The following is a 15695-nucleotide window of genomic DNA, read 5'->3' on the forward strand; positions in this document are numbered from 1 at the left end:
CGGCAACCGCTAGGGATCCGAGGTCGTCTGCGTGGGCGAGAGGTAGCGATAATCAAATCGAAGAGAGGGATTCGTAGAGCATGAGGAGGCGGAGCAGATCCGGCCAGAGGCGGCTAGGAGAACGCAATAGTACGTCAACGCCATGGAGAGTACGGGGTTTGCGTGTGTGAGGAAGAACGACAGAAACAAGAGGAGTGGACGCGAGGTGTTGGTCGGGCCTGGGTCTTGACCCGACCTAAGGCAGGCCGACCGAGCCAGTTGGGCCTGGTCTGGTTGGACCAGTTGGGCTCAGCTCAAATGGCCATTTAGTCCAATATTTTTTTAAGTCAAAATATTATAGAATAAAATAAATTCCTAAAGTTACAATAATAATAATAAATAATAGCCATTAGGAAAATATCTAATAATAAAAATATACAAAAATATTAATTTACTTTATGTTAGAAAATATCATTTCTTTAAAACCCTAATTTTAAATCCCAAAAATGCATTTTTCCATAATTATTCAAAAACAATATAAAAATTATGGAAAATATTAATTCAACACCAACTTAAGTTCCATTTCATTTTTAATCAATAACTATTTCTTTAAAGTTGTATAGAATAATGTGAAACCTTAATTACTCGTATGGAAAACCCTAATTGATCATTACTTCAACATATAATTCCAAAACCTAGAAAATAATTAAAATATATAACCTTATTTCAACTACTATTTAAAACCCTAAACCCTAATAGGATATTGATAGTGATTGTATTATCCTAACCAACTAATTCTAGAATCTTTAATAAACCAATAAAAATCATGTTTATATTCTACTTGTAAACTTTACAAAATCAATGAAATGCATATCCATGACTTATTAGAGTTATACAAGTTCCTTTTGCCAATAAGGTTGTCATTTCATGCACTCATATTGAGTTGTCCTTATATGATCTAGTAATTATAAACCTTAACTTTTAGTTTCATGTCATCAACCTTAAACCCCATTATTTAGTATAACCATGATGATCAACTAAAATAGCAATACTTTGTAGCAATTCACTTTATATATTCATGCTCAACTAAACCCTACGAGTATTAGAGGGTTATGAATCACCTAGTTTAGGAAACCATTGTTGATTACTTAGTAAAACAAATGGGAAGGTATAGTAAACTCTAATGTTTAACTCATGGCACCACATTGATAATCATCCTTTAGTATGATAACCTATAATCAACCATAGTAATAAGCATGTCAAAACTTGCTGCATATGGACCCATTCTATTTAAGAACCAACTAGTCCTTATTAGTGAACTAAATGAATCCAATAGTAAACCCTAGAAGCACATAGCTCCTATTTGTAGTATTTCTTGTTCATTAAGTAACATGTTCTTCAAAAGTTGTTCTTTTAAAGTAAATACCAAATAATCATTAACCATGCCCTGTAGGACTTAAACCTGACAACTTCTCCTACATGTTATGCAACCACTATTCATTTATGTGTATGATTGTTATGATGCATTATACCACTTGTTTATGATATCAAGCTCACCAAAACCCTAATCAGAATCTTGTTTGTGAAACCACTATAAAAGTGCAACACACCCCAAAGAAATCATCACAACTCACTACACCTAAATCATCGGGGTTAAGTCACTCTTAGAGCGATTGCATCTCATACTATGCATTATAGCATCTGTGCCAGTTCTTTAAATATTTTCCTTATCGGACGATGATGCTATTTCAGAATTTGAAGTTATCACGTATCGAAGCTTTTGCCTGCATAATCTTGTAGTCAAGAAAGAAAAGTTCATCGCTTGCTCATGTCATTTGATTATTTTTATCAAATTCTGCAAAGTACTATACTTATCACTCTTGCATTGAAAAGCAAAATATTATTTTACAGTTATGAATATGACTATGTGGTGGGCAATGGAACCATGGTTTGAGATGATGGTGGAGGTTCCATTGCAACTGGGAAAGTATTCACATAGGATTAATAACCAATGTCGTCCAGTGATTCCAGCGCCGTATATTACGTGTTAACCATAAGATCTATAATGGCTCTGGTGAAATCAGCTGTAACTTCTTCTTTTCGCATATCAACAGTGCCTATTTGTCAGCGCTGTGTGGTACTGTTAGTCCCACAATAAGGTTGAGAGGGCATTGAGCTCTCCGGTCCCAGGTGGACGTCATTGTGCAGTAGGGTCTATGATGGATTGTATCACGGTCGAGGATCAAGCGCTCTAGATAAGTAAGCGGTCGAGGGCCCTCTGAATACAAAAGGGTGGGTATGCAGGGTCGCGGAGAAGGCAGTGATTGGCTTGGATCTTATACTGTGCCCCACACCAAGGAAGTGTCAACGGAATCTCGAGCCCGGTTGGCAACAAGGATAAGGTCTCTTATGGGTAAAGTAACACACCTCTGCAGAGTGTATTGAACTGCGATTTGTCACTCCCTGTTTCGGGAAGGAGCTACGAACGCGGCAGGAAAGGAACTCCATGAAGTTCTGGTCAACCTGTGAAGACTGACGAACATAGTTTTTCATAATAAAATAAACATTTTGAAGAAATGATTACGAAAACTTGCATTTGCCTACGACTTTCTGGTCTATGGCTATAGCTAGTGCATGATACACCTATTTCCTATAATAAACTTGCTGAGTACGCTCGTACTCATTCCCTCCCTCTTGAACCCCTTCTTAGATTTAAAGTCACCGAAGGAGAAACTACCGTGGAACTCGAAGACAAAGGAGTCAAGTACAACAAGATGGGAAACCCAATCAATAAAGTCAATGGAGTCAACTTCTGCATCAGCTAAAGTGGAAACCTAGACCATAAGTAGAAGGGAATCATTTCCCTAATCCTAGCACCTAAGTAGCTAGAGTTCTATAGAAAGCCAAGTAGCTCTAAGAGCTAGAGGTAGCAATAAGTTAGACTACGAGTTATTTTTATGAAACTTTATTTGTAGTTATACCTCACTGTAAAGTAGGAGGCTGTGTTAATATTTTGTATGTTGTACCACTCTGACGAATGTAATACGAGTGGAACAGTGTTCCACTTGTGTTATGTCAATGACTTGCATACTACACCATGCAGTGGTATGCTGGGTCACCGCACTGTCCTACTGAGGAGAATGAGGACACGGTCAAGATGTATACTTGAGTATACGCGTGGTATGTCGTCTCTAGGACCCTGCTTACTGACAGCGGTGGCATGACCACTCAGTGGATGTAGCTCAAGTTGTTGACCGTTCTAGAGCACAAATGGAGTTGCGGTTCCGTGACACTAGCCTACTTGCGCCAGCAGGTGATCAATTGATAATATTACTTTTCTTCTATATTAATACACCAAATATGTCCAAACTTAACTTTTTTTCCTTAATGTGAAGTTAGATTATGCTTGTCGTAGGATCGGACATGATAGCAGGATTGGTCATCCTTGGTTCCTACTTTCGTTGTGGAACTGGGACCACTTACCAATTGGGCGTCCGAGGATGTACCCTTCCCATCCTTGGAATGATCACTGGAACCCGATGTGGTACCCCACTTGGGCTTATAGGTGGGACATGGCATCGGAGATGATGAACGGCGTTAATCTCAGGTACAAACAGTACACCAACAAGTTGGACACGCTTACCCTGAGTAGGTAAACATTGCCATTACATGAACCATGCCCGTGTTACTAGCGGTCATCGCTCCCAACAACCTAGGTAGTCGGTTGTATGCTTCCTCCCAATCACCATACAACATCTTCAATGTGTCTTGTTTGGCCTTCCCGTACTTCACATTGTAGTGAATGCAGGATTTCACAAGATCATGGACATACTTAATGCTTGGCCAGTCTGCGCAGTAGGGCTTCCGCCGCAGACAACCAGCTGATTTCCTCCAGCCGATCGAGCAGCAGGATTACAGCGCGGCAGGAGGTGATGACGGCAGGCGGCTAGACATTGGTGACGAAGAACTAAAAATCATCGGCAGTGGACCGAGGCTCAGTTTGGACCGAGGCTCAGTTGTAAGGCACAATTGTCCAGCCTAACAGAGCCGGTAAAAACGCGAATCAAAAAACACGAGAGTTTAGTGCACCGAACTCGTGTTTACAGGCCGGAAAATGGTAGGCGCAGAACAGAGCCCGTAACGAAAACTGAAAAACAGAATATTCTGTGTCTGTGGGTTCCAAACCCGTAAAAGGCAGGGTTTTTCATATGCAACACATACAACAATGTATCTTAATGCAACAAATAATCATCCAAATTATTACAACACATAAATAATTGTCTGAACCAAGCATCTTTGCTCTTTCCACAGTACTGTCCATGCCATGCTTTTGGACAATTCTTCTATGTCCAATGCATACAATCAAGACTACCAAGCATGCCAGGCCAACCTCTTTTCTCATTTATCTCCATCAACCGTTTGGTGTCATCCTCGTTGGGAGCTCGGAGATACGTAGGCCCGTACAACTTGATAACCATGCGAGCAAACCTGCGGACTGACTCCGTGGTAGTATCTTCGCCAATTCGAAGATACTCGTCGGTGTAATCCGCAGGGATGCCATACGCAATGACCCTCATGGCAGCAGAGATCTTTTGGAAAGCGCTGAAACCCATCACCCGGCGGCATTCCTACGTTGCTTGAAGTAATTCGATTGCAATTCGCAGTCCTTGACAATTCGGACAAACAAGCTACGACGCATGCGATACCTCCTACGGAACAGATGGGCAGGATAGGTAGGTACCTCGGCGAAATAGTCCTCCATCAGCTGCTCGTGGCCAAGGAGGCGGTTCCGCTGGATGTGGTTCCGGCCGAACACGGAGCCGCGCCTCCGATTCAGCAGCTTCGCGCGATCCTCTAGGTCCTTGACTTGGAGGAGGAGCATGGTGGCCTCCAAGTAGTCGTCTTGGAGCAGCTCTTCGAGGTCGGAATCGTCGGAGCTCGACGAATCCGACAGATCGAAATCGTCGCCCGAGCTCATCCTCGATTCCGACGGAGCGGCGGCGGCGGCGGTGGGGGCGGCAGCCGGAGTTGGGCGTGGAACAGCGGACGGGGTGCGGGGCGACCGGCGCTACCTCCGGGTTGCGGGGCTCGGGCGAATCGGGCGGGGCGGCGGCGGCGGAGTGTGGTGGCGGCGCGGGGAGCGTGGGGGAAGGAGCGAGCGAGCGGTTGCGTCAGCTGAAACTTCAGTGCGCCCTAGATAGGGATCGAGCGTTCGGTTCGCTCGATCGACCCCTACAAATACAGGCCATTTTGAGTTTTCGGTCTCGGCCCGAAAAAATATTTTCGGTTTTGGCCCGTTTTCGGTCACTGATCTGCGCCGTTTTTCCCCGAACCCGTAAAATGGCGGTTATTTTTTGGTTTTTACGGATGCTCTAACGCGATACTAGGGTCCAGCGCTAGGAGTGATCATAATAGCAGGAGGACGGCATCGACACGCTTGTGAGACGAGAGTGAGCGCGGCAGGAACAACCCGAGTTTGAAGCAGGAGGACGCCGTCAGTTTGGTTTCATGCAGGCGCATTATAGCAGGGGCCATGTCCGACACGGAGGAGCGAGTTACCGTGCACTTATCATCATCACCATTCCAGATCGAGGTATCTAGCTCATACAACCGAGGCGTACTCATTTTGTTTGTTCGTTTGAAAGTAGCTTATCACGTGTAATAGGCGTATTCATCTTTTTGTTAAGGAAAACGCTGACACTCCCCCCGGGGGAAAAGCGTTCGGATCGTCCGCCTCTAGCGCTCGACGTGTACCATGGGCCCCCATCTTATCTCTTCCACCTTCTTCCCCAAATCGCGAGGATTCCTCTGTGCCGCTCGCCTCGCACCCTCTCTCTCGACCGCCACCGTCTCGTGCTCTCCCTTGCTGGCGTTCCGTGCTCCACCCGCCGCCGGGCGCCCCACCTCCTCCGTGCGCCGCCGGGCCCCCACCTCCTCCGCGCGCCCCTGCTCCCCTACCACCTCTGCGCGCCCCCAGCCCCCGGCCCCCCACCTTCTCCTCTCGCCGTCGACCCCCAGCAGCTCTGTGCGCCGCCGGAGCCCCAGCACCTCCGTGCGCCGCCGGACCCCCTCCTCCTCGCGCCCAGGCCCCCCAACACCTCAGTGCATCGCCGGGACCCCAACCTCCTGCTGCTCCTGCCGCTCGCTGGTGCTCCCCCATGCTCCTCCTGCTGCTCCACTAGCCGCCCGCACTGGATTCTGCCCGATTTGCTGCCGGTGCCGGTCGTCAACTCCTGCCCCATTTTTTGCTACTTTTTATGTTCTATATGGTGCTACAATTGTTATGTATTTCTGCTATAATAGTACACATTTGTTGCTCCGAGGTTTTCGGCTAGAGTTTTGCGATGAAGTCATTTTTGCTACTTTTGTTCTATATATCGTTGCTACAATTGTTCTTTATTTCTGCTATAAGTCCTCCGGCGAGGTCTCCGGCGAGCTTTCGACGAGTTCGGTTTTGCTACAATAGCAAAAAAAAAAGCCGCTACAATTTTTGTGTTTTTTTGCTACTTTAGCATATTTTTCTTGCTACCATGTCTCCGGTGAGGTTTCCGGCGACACCTCCGGCGAGTTCGCGGGTGACATCTCCGGCGAGTTTTTTTGCGAGGTCTCCGATGAGATCAGTTTTGCTACAATACCAGAATTGTTTTGCTACAATAGTACAATATGTTTGCTACATCGTCTCCGGCGAGGTCTCCGGCGAGTCTCCGGCGAGATCTGTGTGTATTTTGGGTGAACCGTGTTTTGCTACAATTGGGTTGATTTTGCTACAAACGAACCGTTTTTTGCTACTTTGGTACATTATGGTAGCAAAAGTGGGACTGAGGTATACTGTCACACATGTCACGATCTAGACGGTCCAATCGAGCTAATCCAACGATTGTCCACCCGGGAAATTAGAAATCTAATCCCCGGGGGACGACGCTCAGCAGTCACCTTTTGTTAATGTACTAGGCGTACTCATCTTTTTTTTTTTTGAAACAACTACTAGGCGTACTCATCTTAATTGAGGCAATTTGTAACAATCTCGAGAGAAACAAAATGTACTAGGAGTAGTAGACTAGTAGTATTCGACGACCGAAAGCCCATAACCATAATAGTTGATTTACAGCTTTGTTGGGCCCAACTTTGTACTAGGATTCGGCGACAGCAAGTCCTTCGTATTCGAGTCCGGTCTGTTTCGTAAAATAAAATCCGAGTCTGACTGGATGTTGCTGATTAATTATCCGAGTCTGACTGGCTGTTGATCGAGCATCCGAGTCGAGAAGCTACCACACTAGCTGGCCTACTATAAAGGTACAGGCACGTACCTGCCTTGTTCGTCGTCAAATACCAGCCGTGAAAGCATACAACAATCAAGCCCTAGAATCGATCATATCTCCTCGCGTAGCTCAAGCTGAGGTTAACTCAATCGAGTTGTTCAAGCCCGGCCGAACGAGATGAACATACGCGCACTTATACCTCGGGGCATGGCCATGGCATCTCGCAAGGTCGTCCTGGCAGTGCTTTTCCTGCTGTTATTGTTCATCTTCCCGGCAATTGCCTTTGCATTTACAGGCGGCATGCATACAGAGTCCGTGCACCGCAGACTGGGAGAGACGAGCGTCAAGGCCGACACGCTGAGCCACAGACCTGTCCAGCGACATCGCAAACTTGGTCAAGAGACCAAGCCTCCTCAGGACGCCGAGTTCAACGTGGTTAGCTATGGAGCCGTTGGCGATGGCAAAACTGATGACACCCCGGCGTTTCAGAAAGCTTGGGCCGCGGCCTGCTCATCGTCTAAGCCAGCCACCATGTTGGTTCCGAAGGAGAAGGAATTTCTCGTCAAGCAGACCACCTTCTCGGGGCAGTGCAAGTCGAGCGTCAGATTCAAGCTCGACGGAACGTTGGTAGCTCCCGGACGATCATCTTGGCCGAAGGAGAACATGAATAAGTGGATCGTGTTTAACAACGTTGATAAGCTAACCGTGTCGGGCGAAGGGACTATGGACGGGAAAGGCGAAGTATGGTGGAAGAACTCGTGCCGAATCAACAAGAACCTCAAGTGCACAGAGGCCCCCACGGCGTTGTTGCTCAGCAAGTGCAAGCACTTGAAGGTAGAAAATATCAAGCTCTTAAACAGCCAGCAAATGCATATGTCCGTCGAAGATTGCAAGGACGTGGTTCTAAAGCATATCACGATCGTTGCGCCCGGAGACAGCCCTAATACCGATGGCATCCACATTGCCCGCACGAAGGATATACAAGTTATGGATTGCAACATTAAAACTGGAGACGATTGCATGTCTATCGAGACCGGAACTGAGAACTTGTACGCCTCAAAGATAACATGTGGCCCGGGTCACGGAATCAGCGTCGGAAGCTTGGGTGACAAAAATTCTGAAGCTCGTGTTTCCAACATAACTATCAACAAAGCACACCTTATTGGCACGACGAATGGTGCACGCATAAAATCGTGGCAAGGAGGAAAGGGATATGCCAAGGACATCACATTTGAGGATATCATCATGGACAAGGTCAAGAATCCAATAATCATTGACCAAAATTATTGCTATATGGATGATCCTTTGCAGCCCAAGGCATGCAAGAAACAAACTTCGGCGGTGGAGCTAAGTAATATCCAGTTCAAGAATATAAGAGGCACGAGTGGAACAAAAGAGGCTATCAAGCTAGACTGCAGCGACACCATCCCATGCCATGATCTAGTGATGCAGGATGTAAAACTTACCTTCAGCGGAAAAGGCAAAGGTGCTACAAGTACATGCAAGAACGCTAAGCTAAAGAAATCGGACAATGTCATTCCAAAAACATGCTGATAATGCGACATTGCTGATGTAGAGGTTGCCTTTTGTATTTGATTTTCCTTCATTTAGGTTGTTTCTTGCTTTGATCTTTCATACTTGTAAAATTAGATAGCCTCTTGTACAGCCAGAAGACAGGATTGATATTTTTTTGTACTGCAATTGCTACTTTTATAATATAGCATACATGTCACGTGTGAATTTTTTAATTACAAATTTTTATTTACATGCTTTGTTTAGCTGCGACCATAACCATATATCGACTTCACGGGTTAAATTAGTAGCAGGATGCGTGTGGTTCATACTGTCATGTTTGTGCTGGGAGGACTAGTTTGTGCTCACACTGATCGATAAGTGTAACAGTGCTTCAATTGAAAGTATTCCGTGTCCAAAAAAGATATTATTTAGGACAGTGAATCAAGGATGCTTGAATGGACCAACATACATTTTTAACTAGATAATACTTGGAATGTTACCAGATTGTCAGTTTTTAAAGGTATCTTATTGGACTCGTGGGCGTTGGGTACGTAGAGATTTAAGTGTATCGTGGAGCTGTATTTTTTTGGGTTGTGTAAGCATGTTCCAGCCCTAAACAGTTAGCTACTGTTTGAGTGTATTGGAGTGAGAGCATGTGAATTTCAAATACACTCTATTTTTAGAGCGTACAATTGAGGGATTTTTTGCTTTTCATATTTTTCTTCTCATCACAATCAGAACCGAAAATACGTCTTATATCTTATATCTTATATCTTATATATATATATATATATATATTTACTAATGGGAGACTCCCATCGAGGCTCCACAGTAATCCTAGAAAATAACATATAATTAACCCACTACGGGGGAGACGCCGTGGGCCGACGGCCCCGCACCGTCGGCACAGGTAAGTCCACCGTCGGCACCGTCTCTGCCGACGGTGACCGTCGGCGTACCGGCGTCGGCACAGATGGCGTCGGGGTTCGCGCGGGCACCGTCGGCGTAGCAGGACACCGTCGGCACAGGCGTACGCCGACGGCTGGACGGTGGCCGTCGGCCTGCCCATCGTCGGCACACCCAGCTCGCCGTCACGCCGGCTGCCGTCAACGTGCCCACCTGTGCCGACGGTTTCACCGTCGGCACAGTTTCACCTTTTTTTTTCCAGAACCGGCGGGAAAACGTGGCGATTTGAACTGGGAAAAAACGCGCGCTGGGCAGCAGCTGTGCCGACGGTGTCACCGTCGGCACAGACCCTGCCATTTGGCACAGCTATGGGCCTGTGCCGACGGTGACACCGTCGGCACAGCTGCTGCCCAGTTTTTTTTTAATTTTCCTGATTTGGTCCATTTGCACAGCAATTGCATATAAAATAGCAGTATCATATACGAATTGCACACATATAGCTCACATCACAGAAATAGCACAAATATGGCACCAAATCCCAAATTTAGTACAAATATAGCACACAAGCAATACGGTACATATAGTCATCTTACATAGATCATTCTACACATATAGCATGTGTCATGTAGCTAGTACAATGTAGAAACTATGGTGGTGCACCACCCGAGTGACGATCTAGCTACAGACGATCTAGCTCCGAGTGGGTGAAGTGAGGCCGCTGTATTTCGACGGTGCTCGGGGAGGTAGAACCACGACGAGAGCCACCGGAACCAGAAAAATGTCGAGGTTCGGCAGAAGCACCAGGAGAATGGCGACCGGGGTGCATCGGCGTACCACAAGGAGTGTCGTTCCCGGATTCTCCCAATCCCTACATGTTGGAGGGAGTTAGCAACTTAGCCATGTCACACCAAGTTAGCAACTTAGCCAAGTTAGCAACTTACCGGGGTCAACCGACGCCGACGCTTGTACATGATATAGAACTCCTCCTTGGACGGGAACACCGGCGTCGGCCCCGGATGAGGTGGCTCGGGAGTGGTTCCTCTCGCACTCCAGGTCATCATGAACCGAGTGAAACTCTGCAAGAAACGGGAGAGATAGCTCAGATTCAAACATGGGGACTTATGATGTTTTGCAACCATATAGATTGAAACTTACCGCCATCTCGGTTGCTCGTCCACTCGGACATAGGCATCTTTCACAAGGTCATGCTCCTTAATCTTCTCGAGATACTCCTCGTAAGCTACTGCATAGGCCTCCTCGAGCTGAGTCTACAATTTCAGAAATAATGCGTCTCATCAACATAGCCATTCAGGAACAAGAGTCAAAACAGAGGATGAAAGTGTGGATGAGTTACATCAACCTCTACCCGAGAACGGCATGTAGTCCGCGAGGAGGTAGCGTAGCTGCCGGAGGGGAGGGTAGCCTTGATCTGCGTGAAGTTCCTCTGAGGCTTGAAACCCCCGAAGCAAGGCAGGCGGGACGTCCATGCGGCTGGCCGGACCCCGCCAGAGCATCATCGCCACCTCGTCGACCGGCTCGGTCATAGGGTCCTCCACCTCTGGATGGAGCTTGGCGTACTCCTCGCAAGTATCTTTCCTTGTTCTCTTTGGCCTTGCCGTAGTACATCTCGGGCGCGGGCCGAGGCTCGTTCGGACGGGGCGTCACCAGCCTTCATGTGCGTCCACGTTTCCATCTCACCAAGTTCCCTCCCGAGCTTCTTCCCCTGCATCACAAAACAAATGTTATGCATATCATCGAAAATCAAAAAATGCAGCTTGTTCCATTTTTATATGTACCGGACGCTCCCGATAGCGATCGGTGCTGCTGCTCCCCGCAGATGTGTGTTCCCCGATTCCCACGGTTGGCCTTGTTCCGGTCGCTCACGGCCTTGAAATCGGGGTTTTCGCCGACCCAATTCTTGACCAACTCCATGAAGGCGGCCCTCTTATTATTATCAGCCCAATGTGGTACAACCTCGCAAAATCAAAACTCATTTGAAGAACAAACAATATAGTTGCAAGTTAGCCGCGGTACATAGAATCGCATTGACAATTACTTACCGACATGAAGTCATCTATCGTCATAGCCGGGGCGAGTCCCTGCACAATCTCAGGCTTTGTGTACCTTACGCCCTGCTCAGCATAGAAGTGGCCGATGCACGTGATCCTCTGGTTGTACCACTGCTGCCGTGTCAACTTCCGACACATGTTACGGAGCACCACGTCCGCCCTCTCCTTATGCTCAGTCGCCACCCTATAATTGCGCCGCAATCAAGCATAACGAAAGTGTGAGAGGCATGAGTTATCACGGTGGGGTTATCAACTACATATGAACGAAACCCAAAGAGTATGCATTACGTACCCAAAACTTCTTGATCACGGCGTCGGCGGCGGAAGTAAAGTCAGGGTAAGGCGCTATCTCAAAGTATTCCCAAGTGTAGGCTAGCTTGGACTCGCCCCCAAGGACCGGAGTGTACATCCCCGGCCAGTACTTCCTAATAGCAGCTCCAATCAGACTCCCTGGCACGCGGACATTCTTCCCCGTGTATGTGAAATTCCTGCACAATTATCAAACATTAGAAAATGCTAAGTGTCATAACGAAAATGAAATCACCTTACTACTTACTCTATCTTTCCTGGGACAAGGAGCCACTTCTCATCCTCCGTAGCAGGTTCCTTACTCTCATCGGGAACCTGCGCTTCCCCACGAATCCGCAACTTCTTCGGAGCCATCTCCGTCGAAGCCTCCTCGTCCCTAGACTCCTCCTCCTCCTCCTCCCTAGTGTCCTCCTCCTCCTCCCTAGTGTCCTCCTCCTCGTCCATAGACTGTGAAGCCACTGAGCCAGAAGCAGAGGGAATGTCAGCTAGAAGGAGCTGTGCATTCCCCCCTCGTCCTCCAGCTCGTCCTCCCCCTCGTCCTCCAGCTCGTCCTCCCCCTCGTCCTCCAGCTCGTCCTCCCCCTCGTCCTCCAGCTCGTCCTCCCCCTCGTCCTCCCCGTCCTCCGTCTGCGTCTTCGTAACGCCGGGTGGGAACAATGGGTCTTCCACTCCGTTTGGAAGCACCCGGCCCCGGCTTCCGCCGATGCATCCGATCAAGCAAGGAGCTCGATGATGCCTTCCGTCCGCTCATATTGGGCAATTACCGCATAAGAAAAGAGAAAATAATTAATAAGCATGTTGAAAATTAATAAGCATAATGACAAATATAGGTACTAAGCATAATGAAAAATGTAGGTATTAAGCATAATGAAAAATGTATGTATTAAGCATAATGATAATGTAGGTACTAAGCATAATGACAAATGTATGTATTAAGCATAATGATAATGTAGGTACTAAGCATAAAAGACCCTCACCATTCATCACCACTCTCACCTCTAGGCATTGGGTTCTCAGCCTCACTATCAAAATCAGTATCGTATGAGTATTCATGGTCGGCATTGGGTTCCGGTTGAGTCTCGACAATGTTGTCTTTGTTCGCATGGCGCTTGGTGAGCATAGCTATGTCCTTCGGGTCCACCACGGTCTCACCACGCATTTGTACATCGTTGTGGAGATCCTGAAGACCTATGTCTATTTGAAGAGCCCCGAACTGCTCTTCCTCTTGATAGAAAATTCCCTCATATGTTACCGGGTCAATGTTGTTGTAATCGTCCTCGGAGGGGATGGGTAGCTTACCATGTGGCGATACCTGGAACACGACTTCCCAGCCCATGAGTTCCTCATTCTGACATGGGTAGGACAAATAATAAACTTGCTTGGTTTGGTGAGCCACAACATAGACGTCGGATCCGCTGTAGGTGGTTGTAGGCCTAACTTCAACTAAACCAATGGAGGGGTGCTTCTCATTCCACCGTGTGGGTCAAACCGAGTGGCATTTGAACACAAAGAGCTTGAGTTCTATGTTTGCGTTGTTGAACGTCAACTCGTATACCTTTTGTAACCTTCCATAGTAATCAAGATCATCGGCTCCGCGGGTGTAGACCCCAGTATTTATTGTTTTTGCATTAGGCCGGTTCTTCCGGTGAAACTCCGTATGGAAGCGATACCCATTTACATCATACTTCTCATGCGTATGGACTCTACGGTTAAAACCACGGGAAACGCATCTCAACTCATCTCGTCATCTCAACGTTGGGATCAGCTCCCTACAAGTTCGGTTCAGATTATTTTGTGCATTAGTTACGTGTAATAAGACAAGTCACGGATTGCAAAGTAAGAGGAACATTTGAGAAATTACTTTTTCATGGAACCAGTTCACGAAGCTTTTATTTAAGGGCGGGGCACCCTCTTTCAGAAGAGTGTACCACTGCGTGGGAGTGGGACCATTTCTTCATGACCACATTTCATCATGGAATTGGCTGAAAGGAGAAAATACGTATTAGACCAAAACCAAGTTACTGGTTGCAAAGTAATTGGTTCATCATTTTACCTCATGAAATCGACCACTTCCTCCATGTTCATAAGCACGTAAAGCATTATGCAATCCTTCTCTTCCGGCGAAATGTTCTCCACTTTTGAGGCACCGGCCTTGCCACCGGGATATTTGAAGAGCAAGAGCTTTGGGTCACGGTTGGGCTCATCGGAATTGTACCGAGCGACCGGGTTATGCTTAGTGGGCACATCATTGGCATAGTACATTGTCGTGGCGTCTCGCCATCTCATGGAGGAGAGTTGCCTCAGCTATGCATGCTTCAATCTTATTTTTGTTTCCACATTTGTACCGAATATATTTGAACTCCCTCTCAATACAAAACTGCCAACGATATCGCACCGGTCCCCCAAGAGTGCCTCGTTGGCGAGATGCACGATGAGATGTAACATCGGAGTGAAGAAGCCTGGGGGAATATCATCTCTAACTTGCATAGCATGTCCGGCACTTGCTGCTGCAGCTTCTCAATCACCTCGGTACATATCTGCTTAGCACAGACCGTGCGGAAAAAATGGCTCACCTCCGCAAGCACTCGCCGGACATGATCGGGGAGATACCCTCGAAGCATCACGGCATCGGCCGCTCAATCCATATATGATAGTCGTGACTCTTGAGCCCGTTTATTTTTCCTGTAGCAAGATTGACTCCCTTACTCATATTCGAACAATAACCATCGGGGAACATCACGTCATATTTGAGCCACGTAAATGCCTCCTTCTTGTCGGCGCTATCAAGACAGTACTTGGCATGCGGCTTTAACCAACCTTTTCGATTGCCCTCAGGAGGCTGCATGTGTAGAGCCACCCTGTCACATATCTCCTCAATATCGACTCTAGTAAAAAAAGAATATATAATCTCAAATACTAATACTATATCATCTCAAATAATAGGGTTTAGGTTGTGCCGACGGTGACCGTCGGCACAAGTTTTTTTTTAGTTTTTTAAAATAAACATTATCACTATTTATTCCAAATAATAAGAACACAATATATCATCTCAAATACTAACACTAATCCTAATCCTAACCCTAAACCCTAGATCCGATGCTCGATTTCTGACGAAACCCTAGTTCTGTTGACCGCGCCGTCTACCCCTTTGACTGCATCCCATCGGGGGTCCCCCGGTGGGCGTATGCCTACGTTTGAGCTTGGTTAGGTCATAGGTACATGTGGAAACAAGGATCATACCCTATGATCCCAAGGTTCTCTCCGGTTCACCTCCGAGGGAGTTCCCCCTATACATGCAGAATCTGCCTAAGTGTAGGAACCCCATGTCCGAGAAGCCGGCACACCGGAGGGGTAGCATTGGATATAGAACCATCTCAAATCACTTTTGTGCATGCCATGTGGACACACACAACTTTTGGGGCCATTCCCTAGGTCCGATGCTCGATTTCGACGAAACCCTAGTTACGTTGACCGCGCCGTCTACCCCTTTGATCGCATCCCATCGGGGGTCCCCGGTGGGCGTATGCCTACGTTTGAGCTTTGTTAGGTCATAGGTACATGCGGAAACAAGGATCATACCCTATGATCCCAAGGTTCTCTCCGGTTCACCTCCGAGGAGTTCCCCCTATACATGCGAGAATCCGCCTAAGTGTAGGAAC

At 47.1% G+C, this 15695-nt stretch overlaps 1 protein-coding gene across 1 annotated transcript; it reads left to right on the forward strand.

Moving 5' to 3' along the window:
• The first annotated feature begins 7445 nt into the window (after window positions 1–7445).
• LOC124695180 (polygalacturonase ADPG1-like) lies at window positions 7446–8792 on the forward strand. The gene has a single exon (XM_047228061.1). It carries the CDS (start codon window positions 7446–7448, stop codon window positions 8790–8792), a length of 1347 nt encoding a protein of 448 aa, XP_047084017.1.
• The last annotated feature ends 6903 nt before the right edge of the window (window positions 8793–15695 follow it).

The sequence above is a fragment of the Lolium rigidum genome, chromosome 3 (genome assembly GCF_022539505.1).
Source record: "Lolium rigidum isolate FL_2022 chromosome 3, APGP_CSIRO_Lrig_0.1, whole genome shotgun sequence".
NCBI classification, from domain to species: domain Eukaryota; kingdom Viridiplantae; phylum Streptophyta; class Magnoliopsida; order Poales; family Poaceae; genus Lolium; species Lolium rigidum.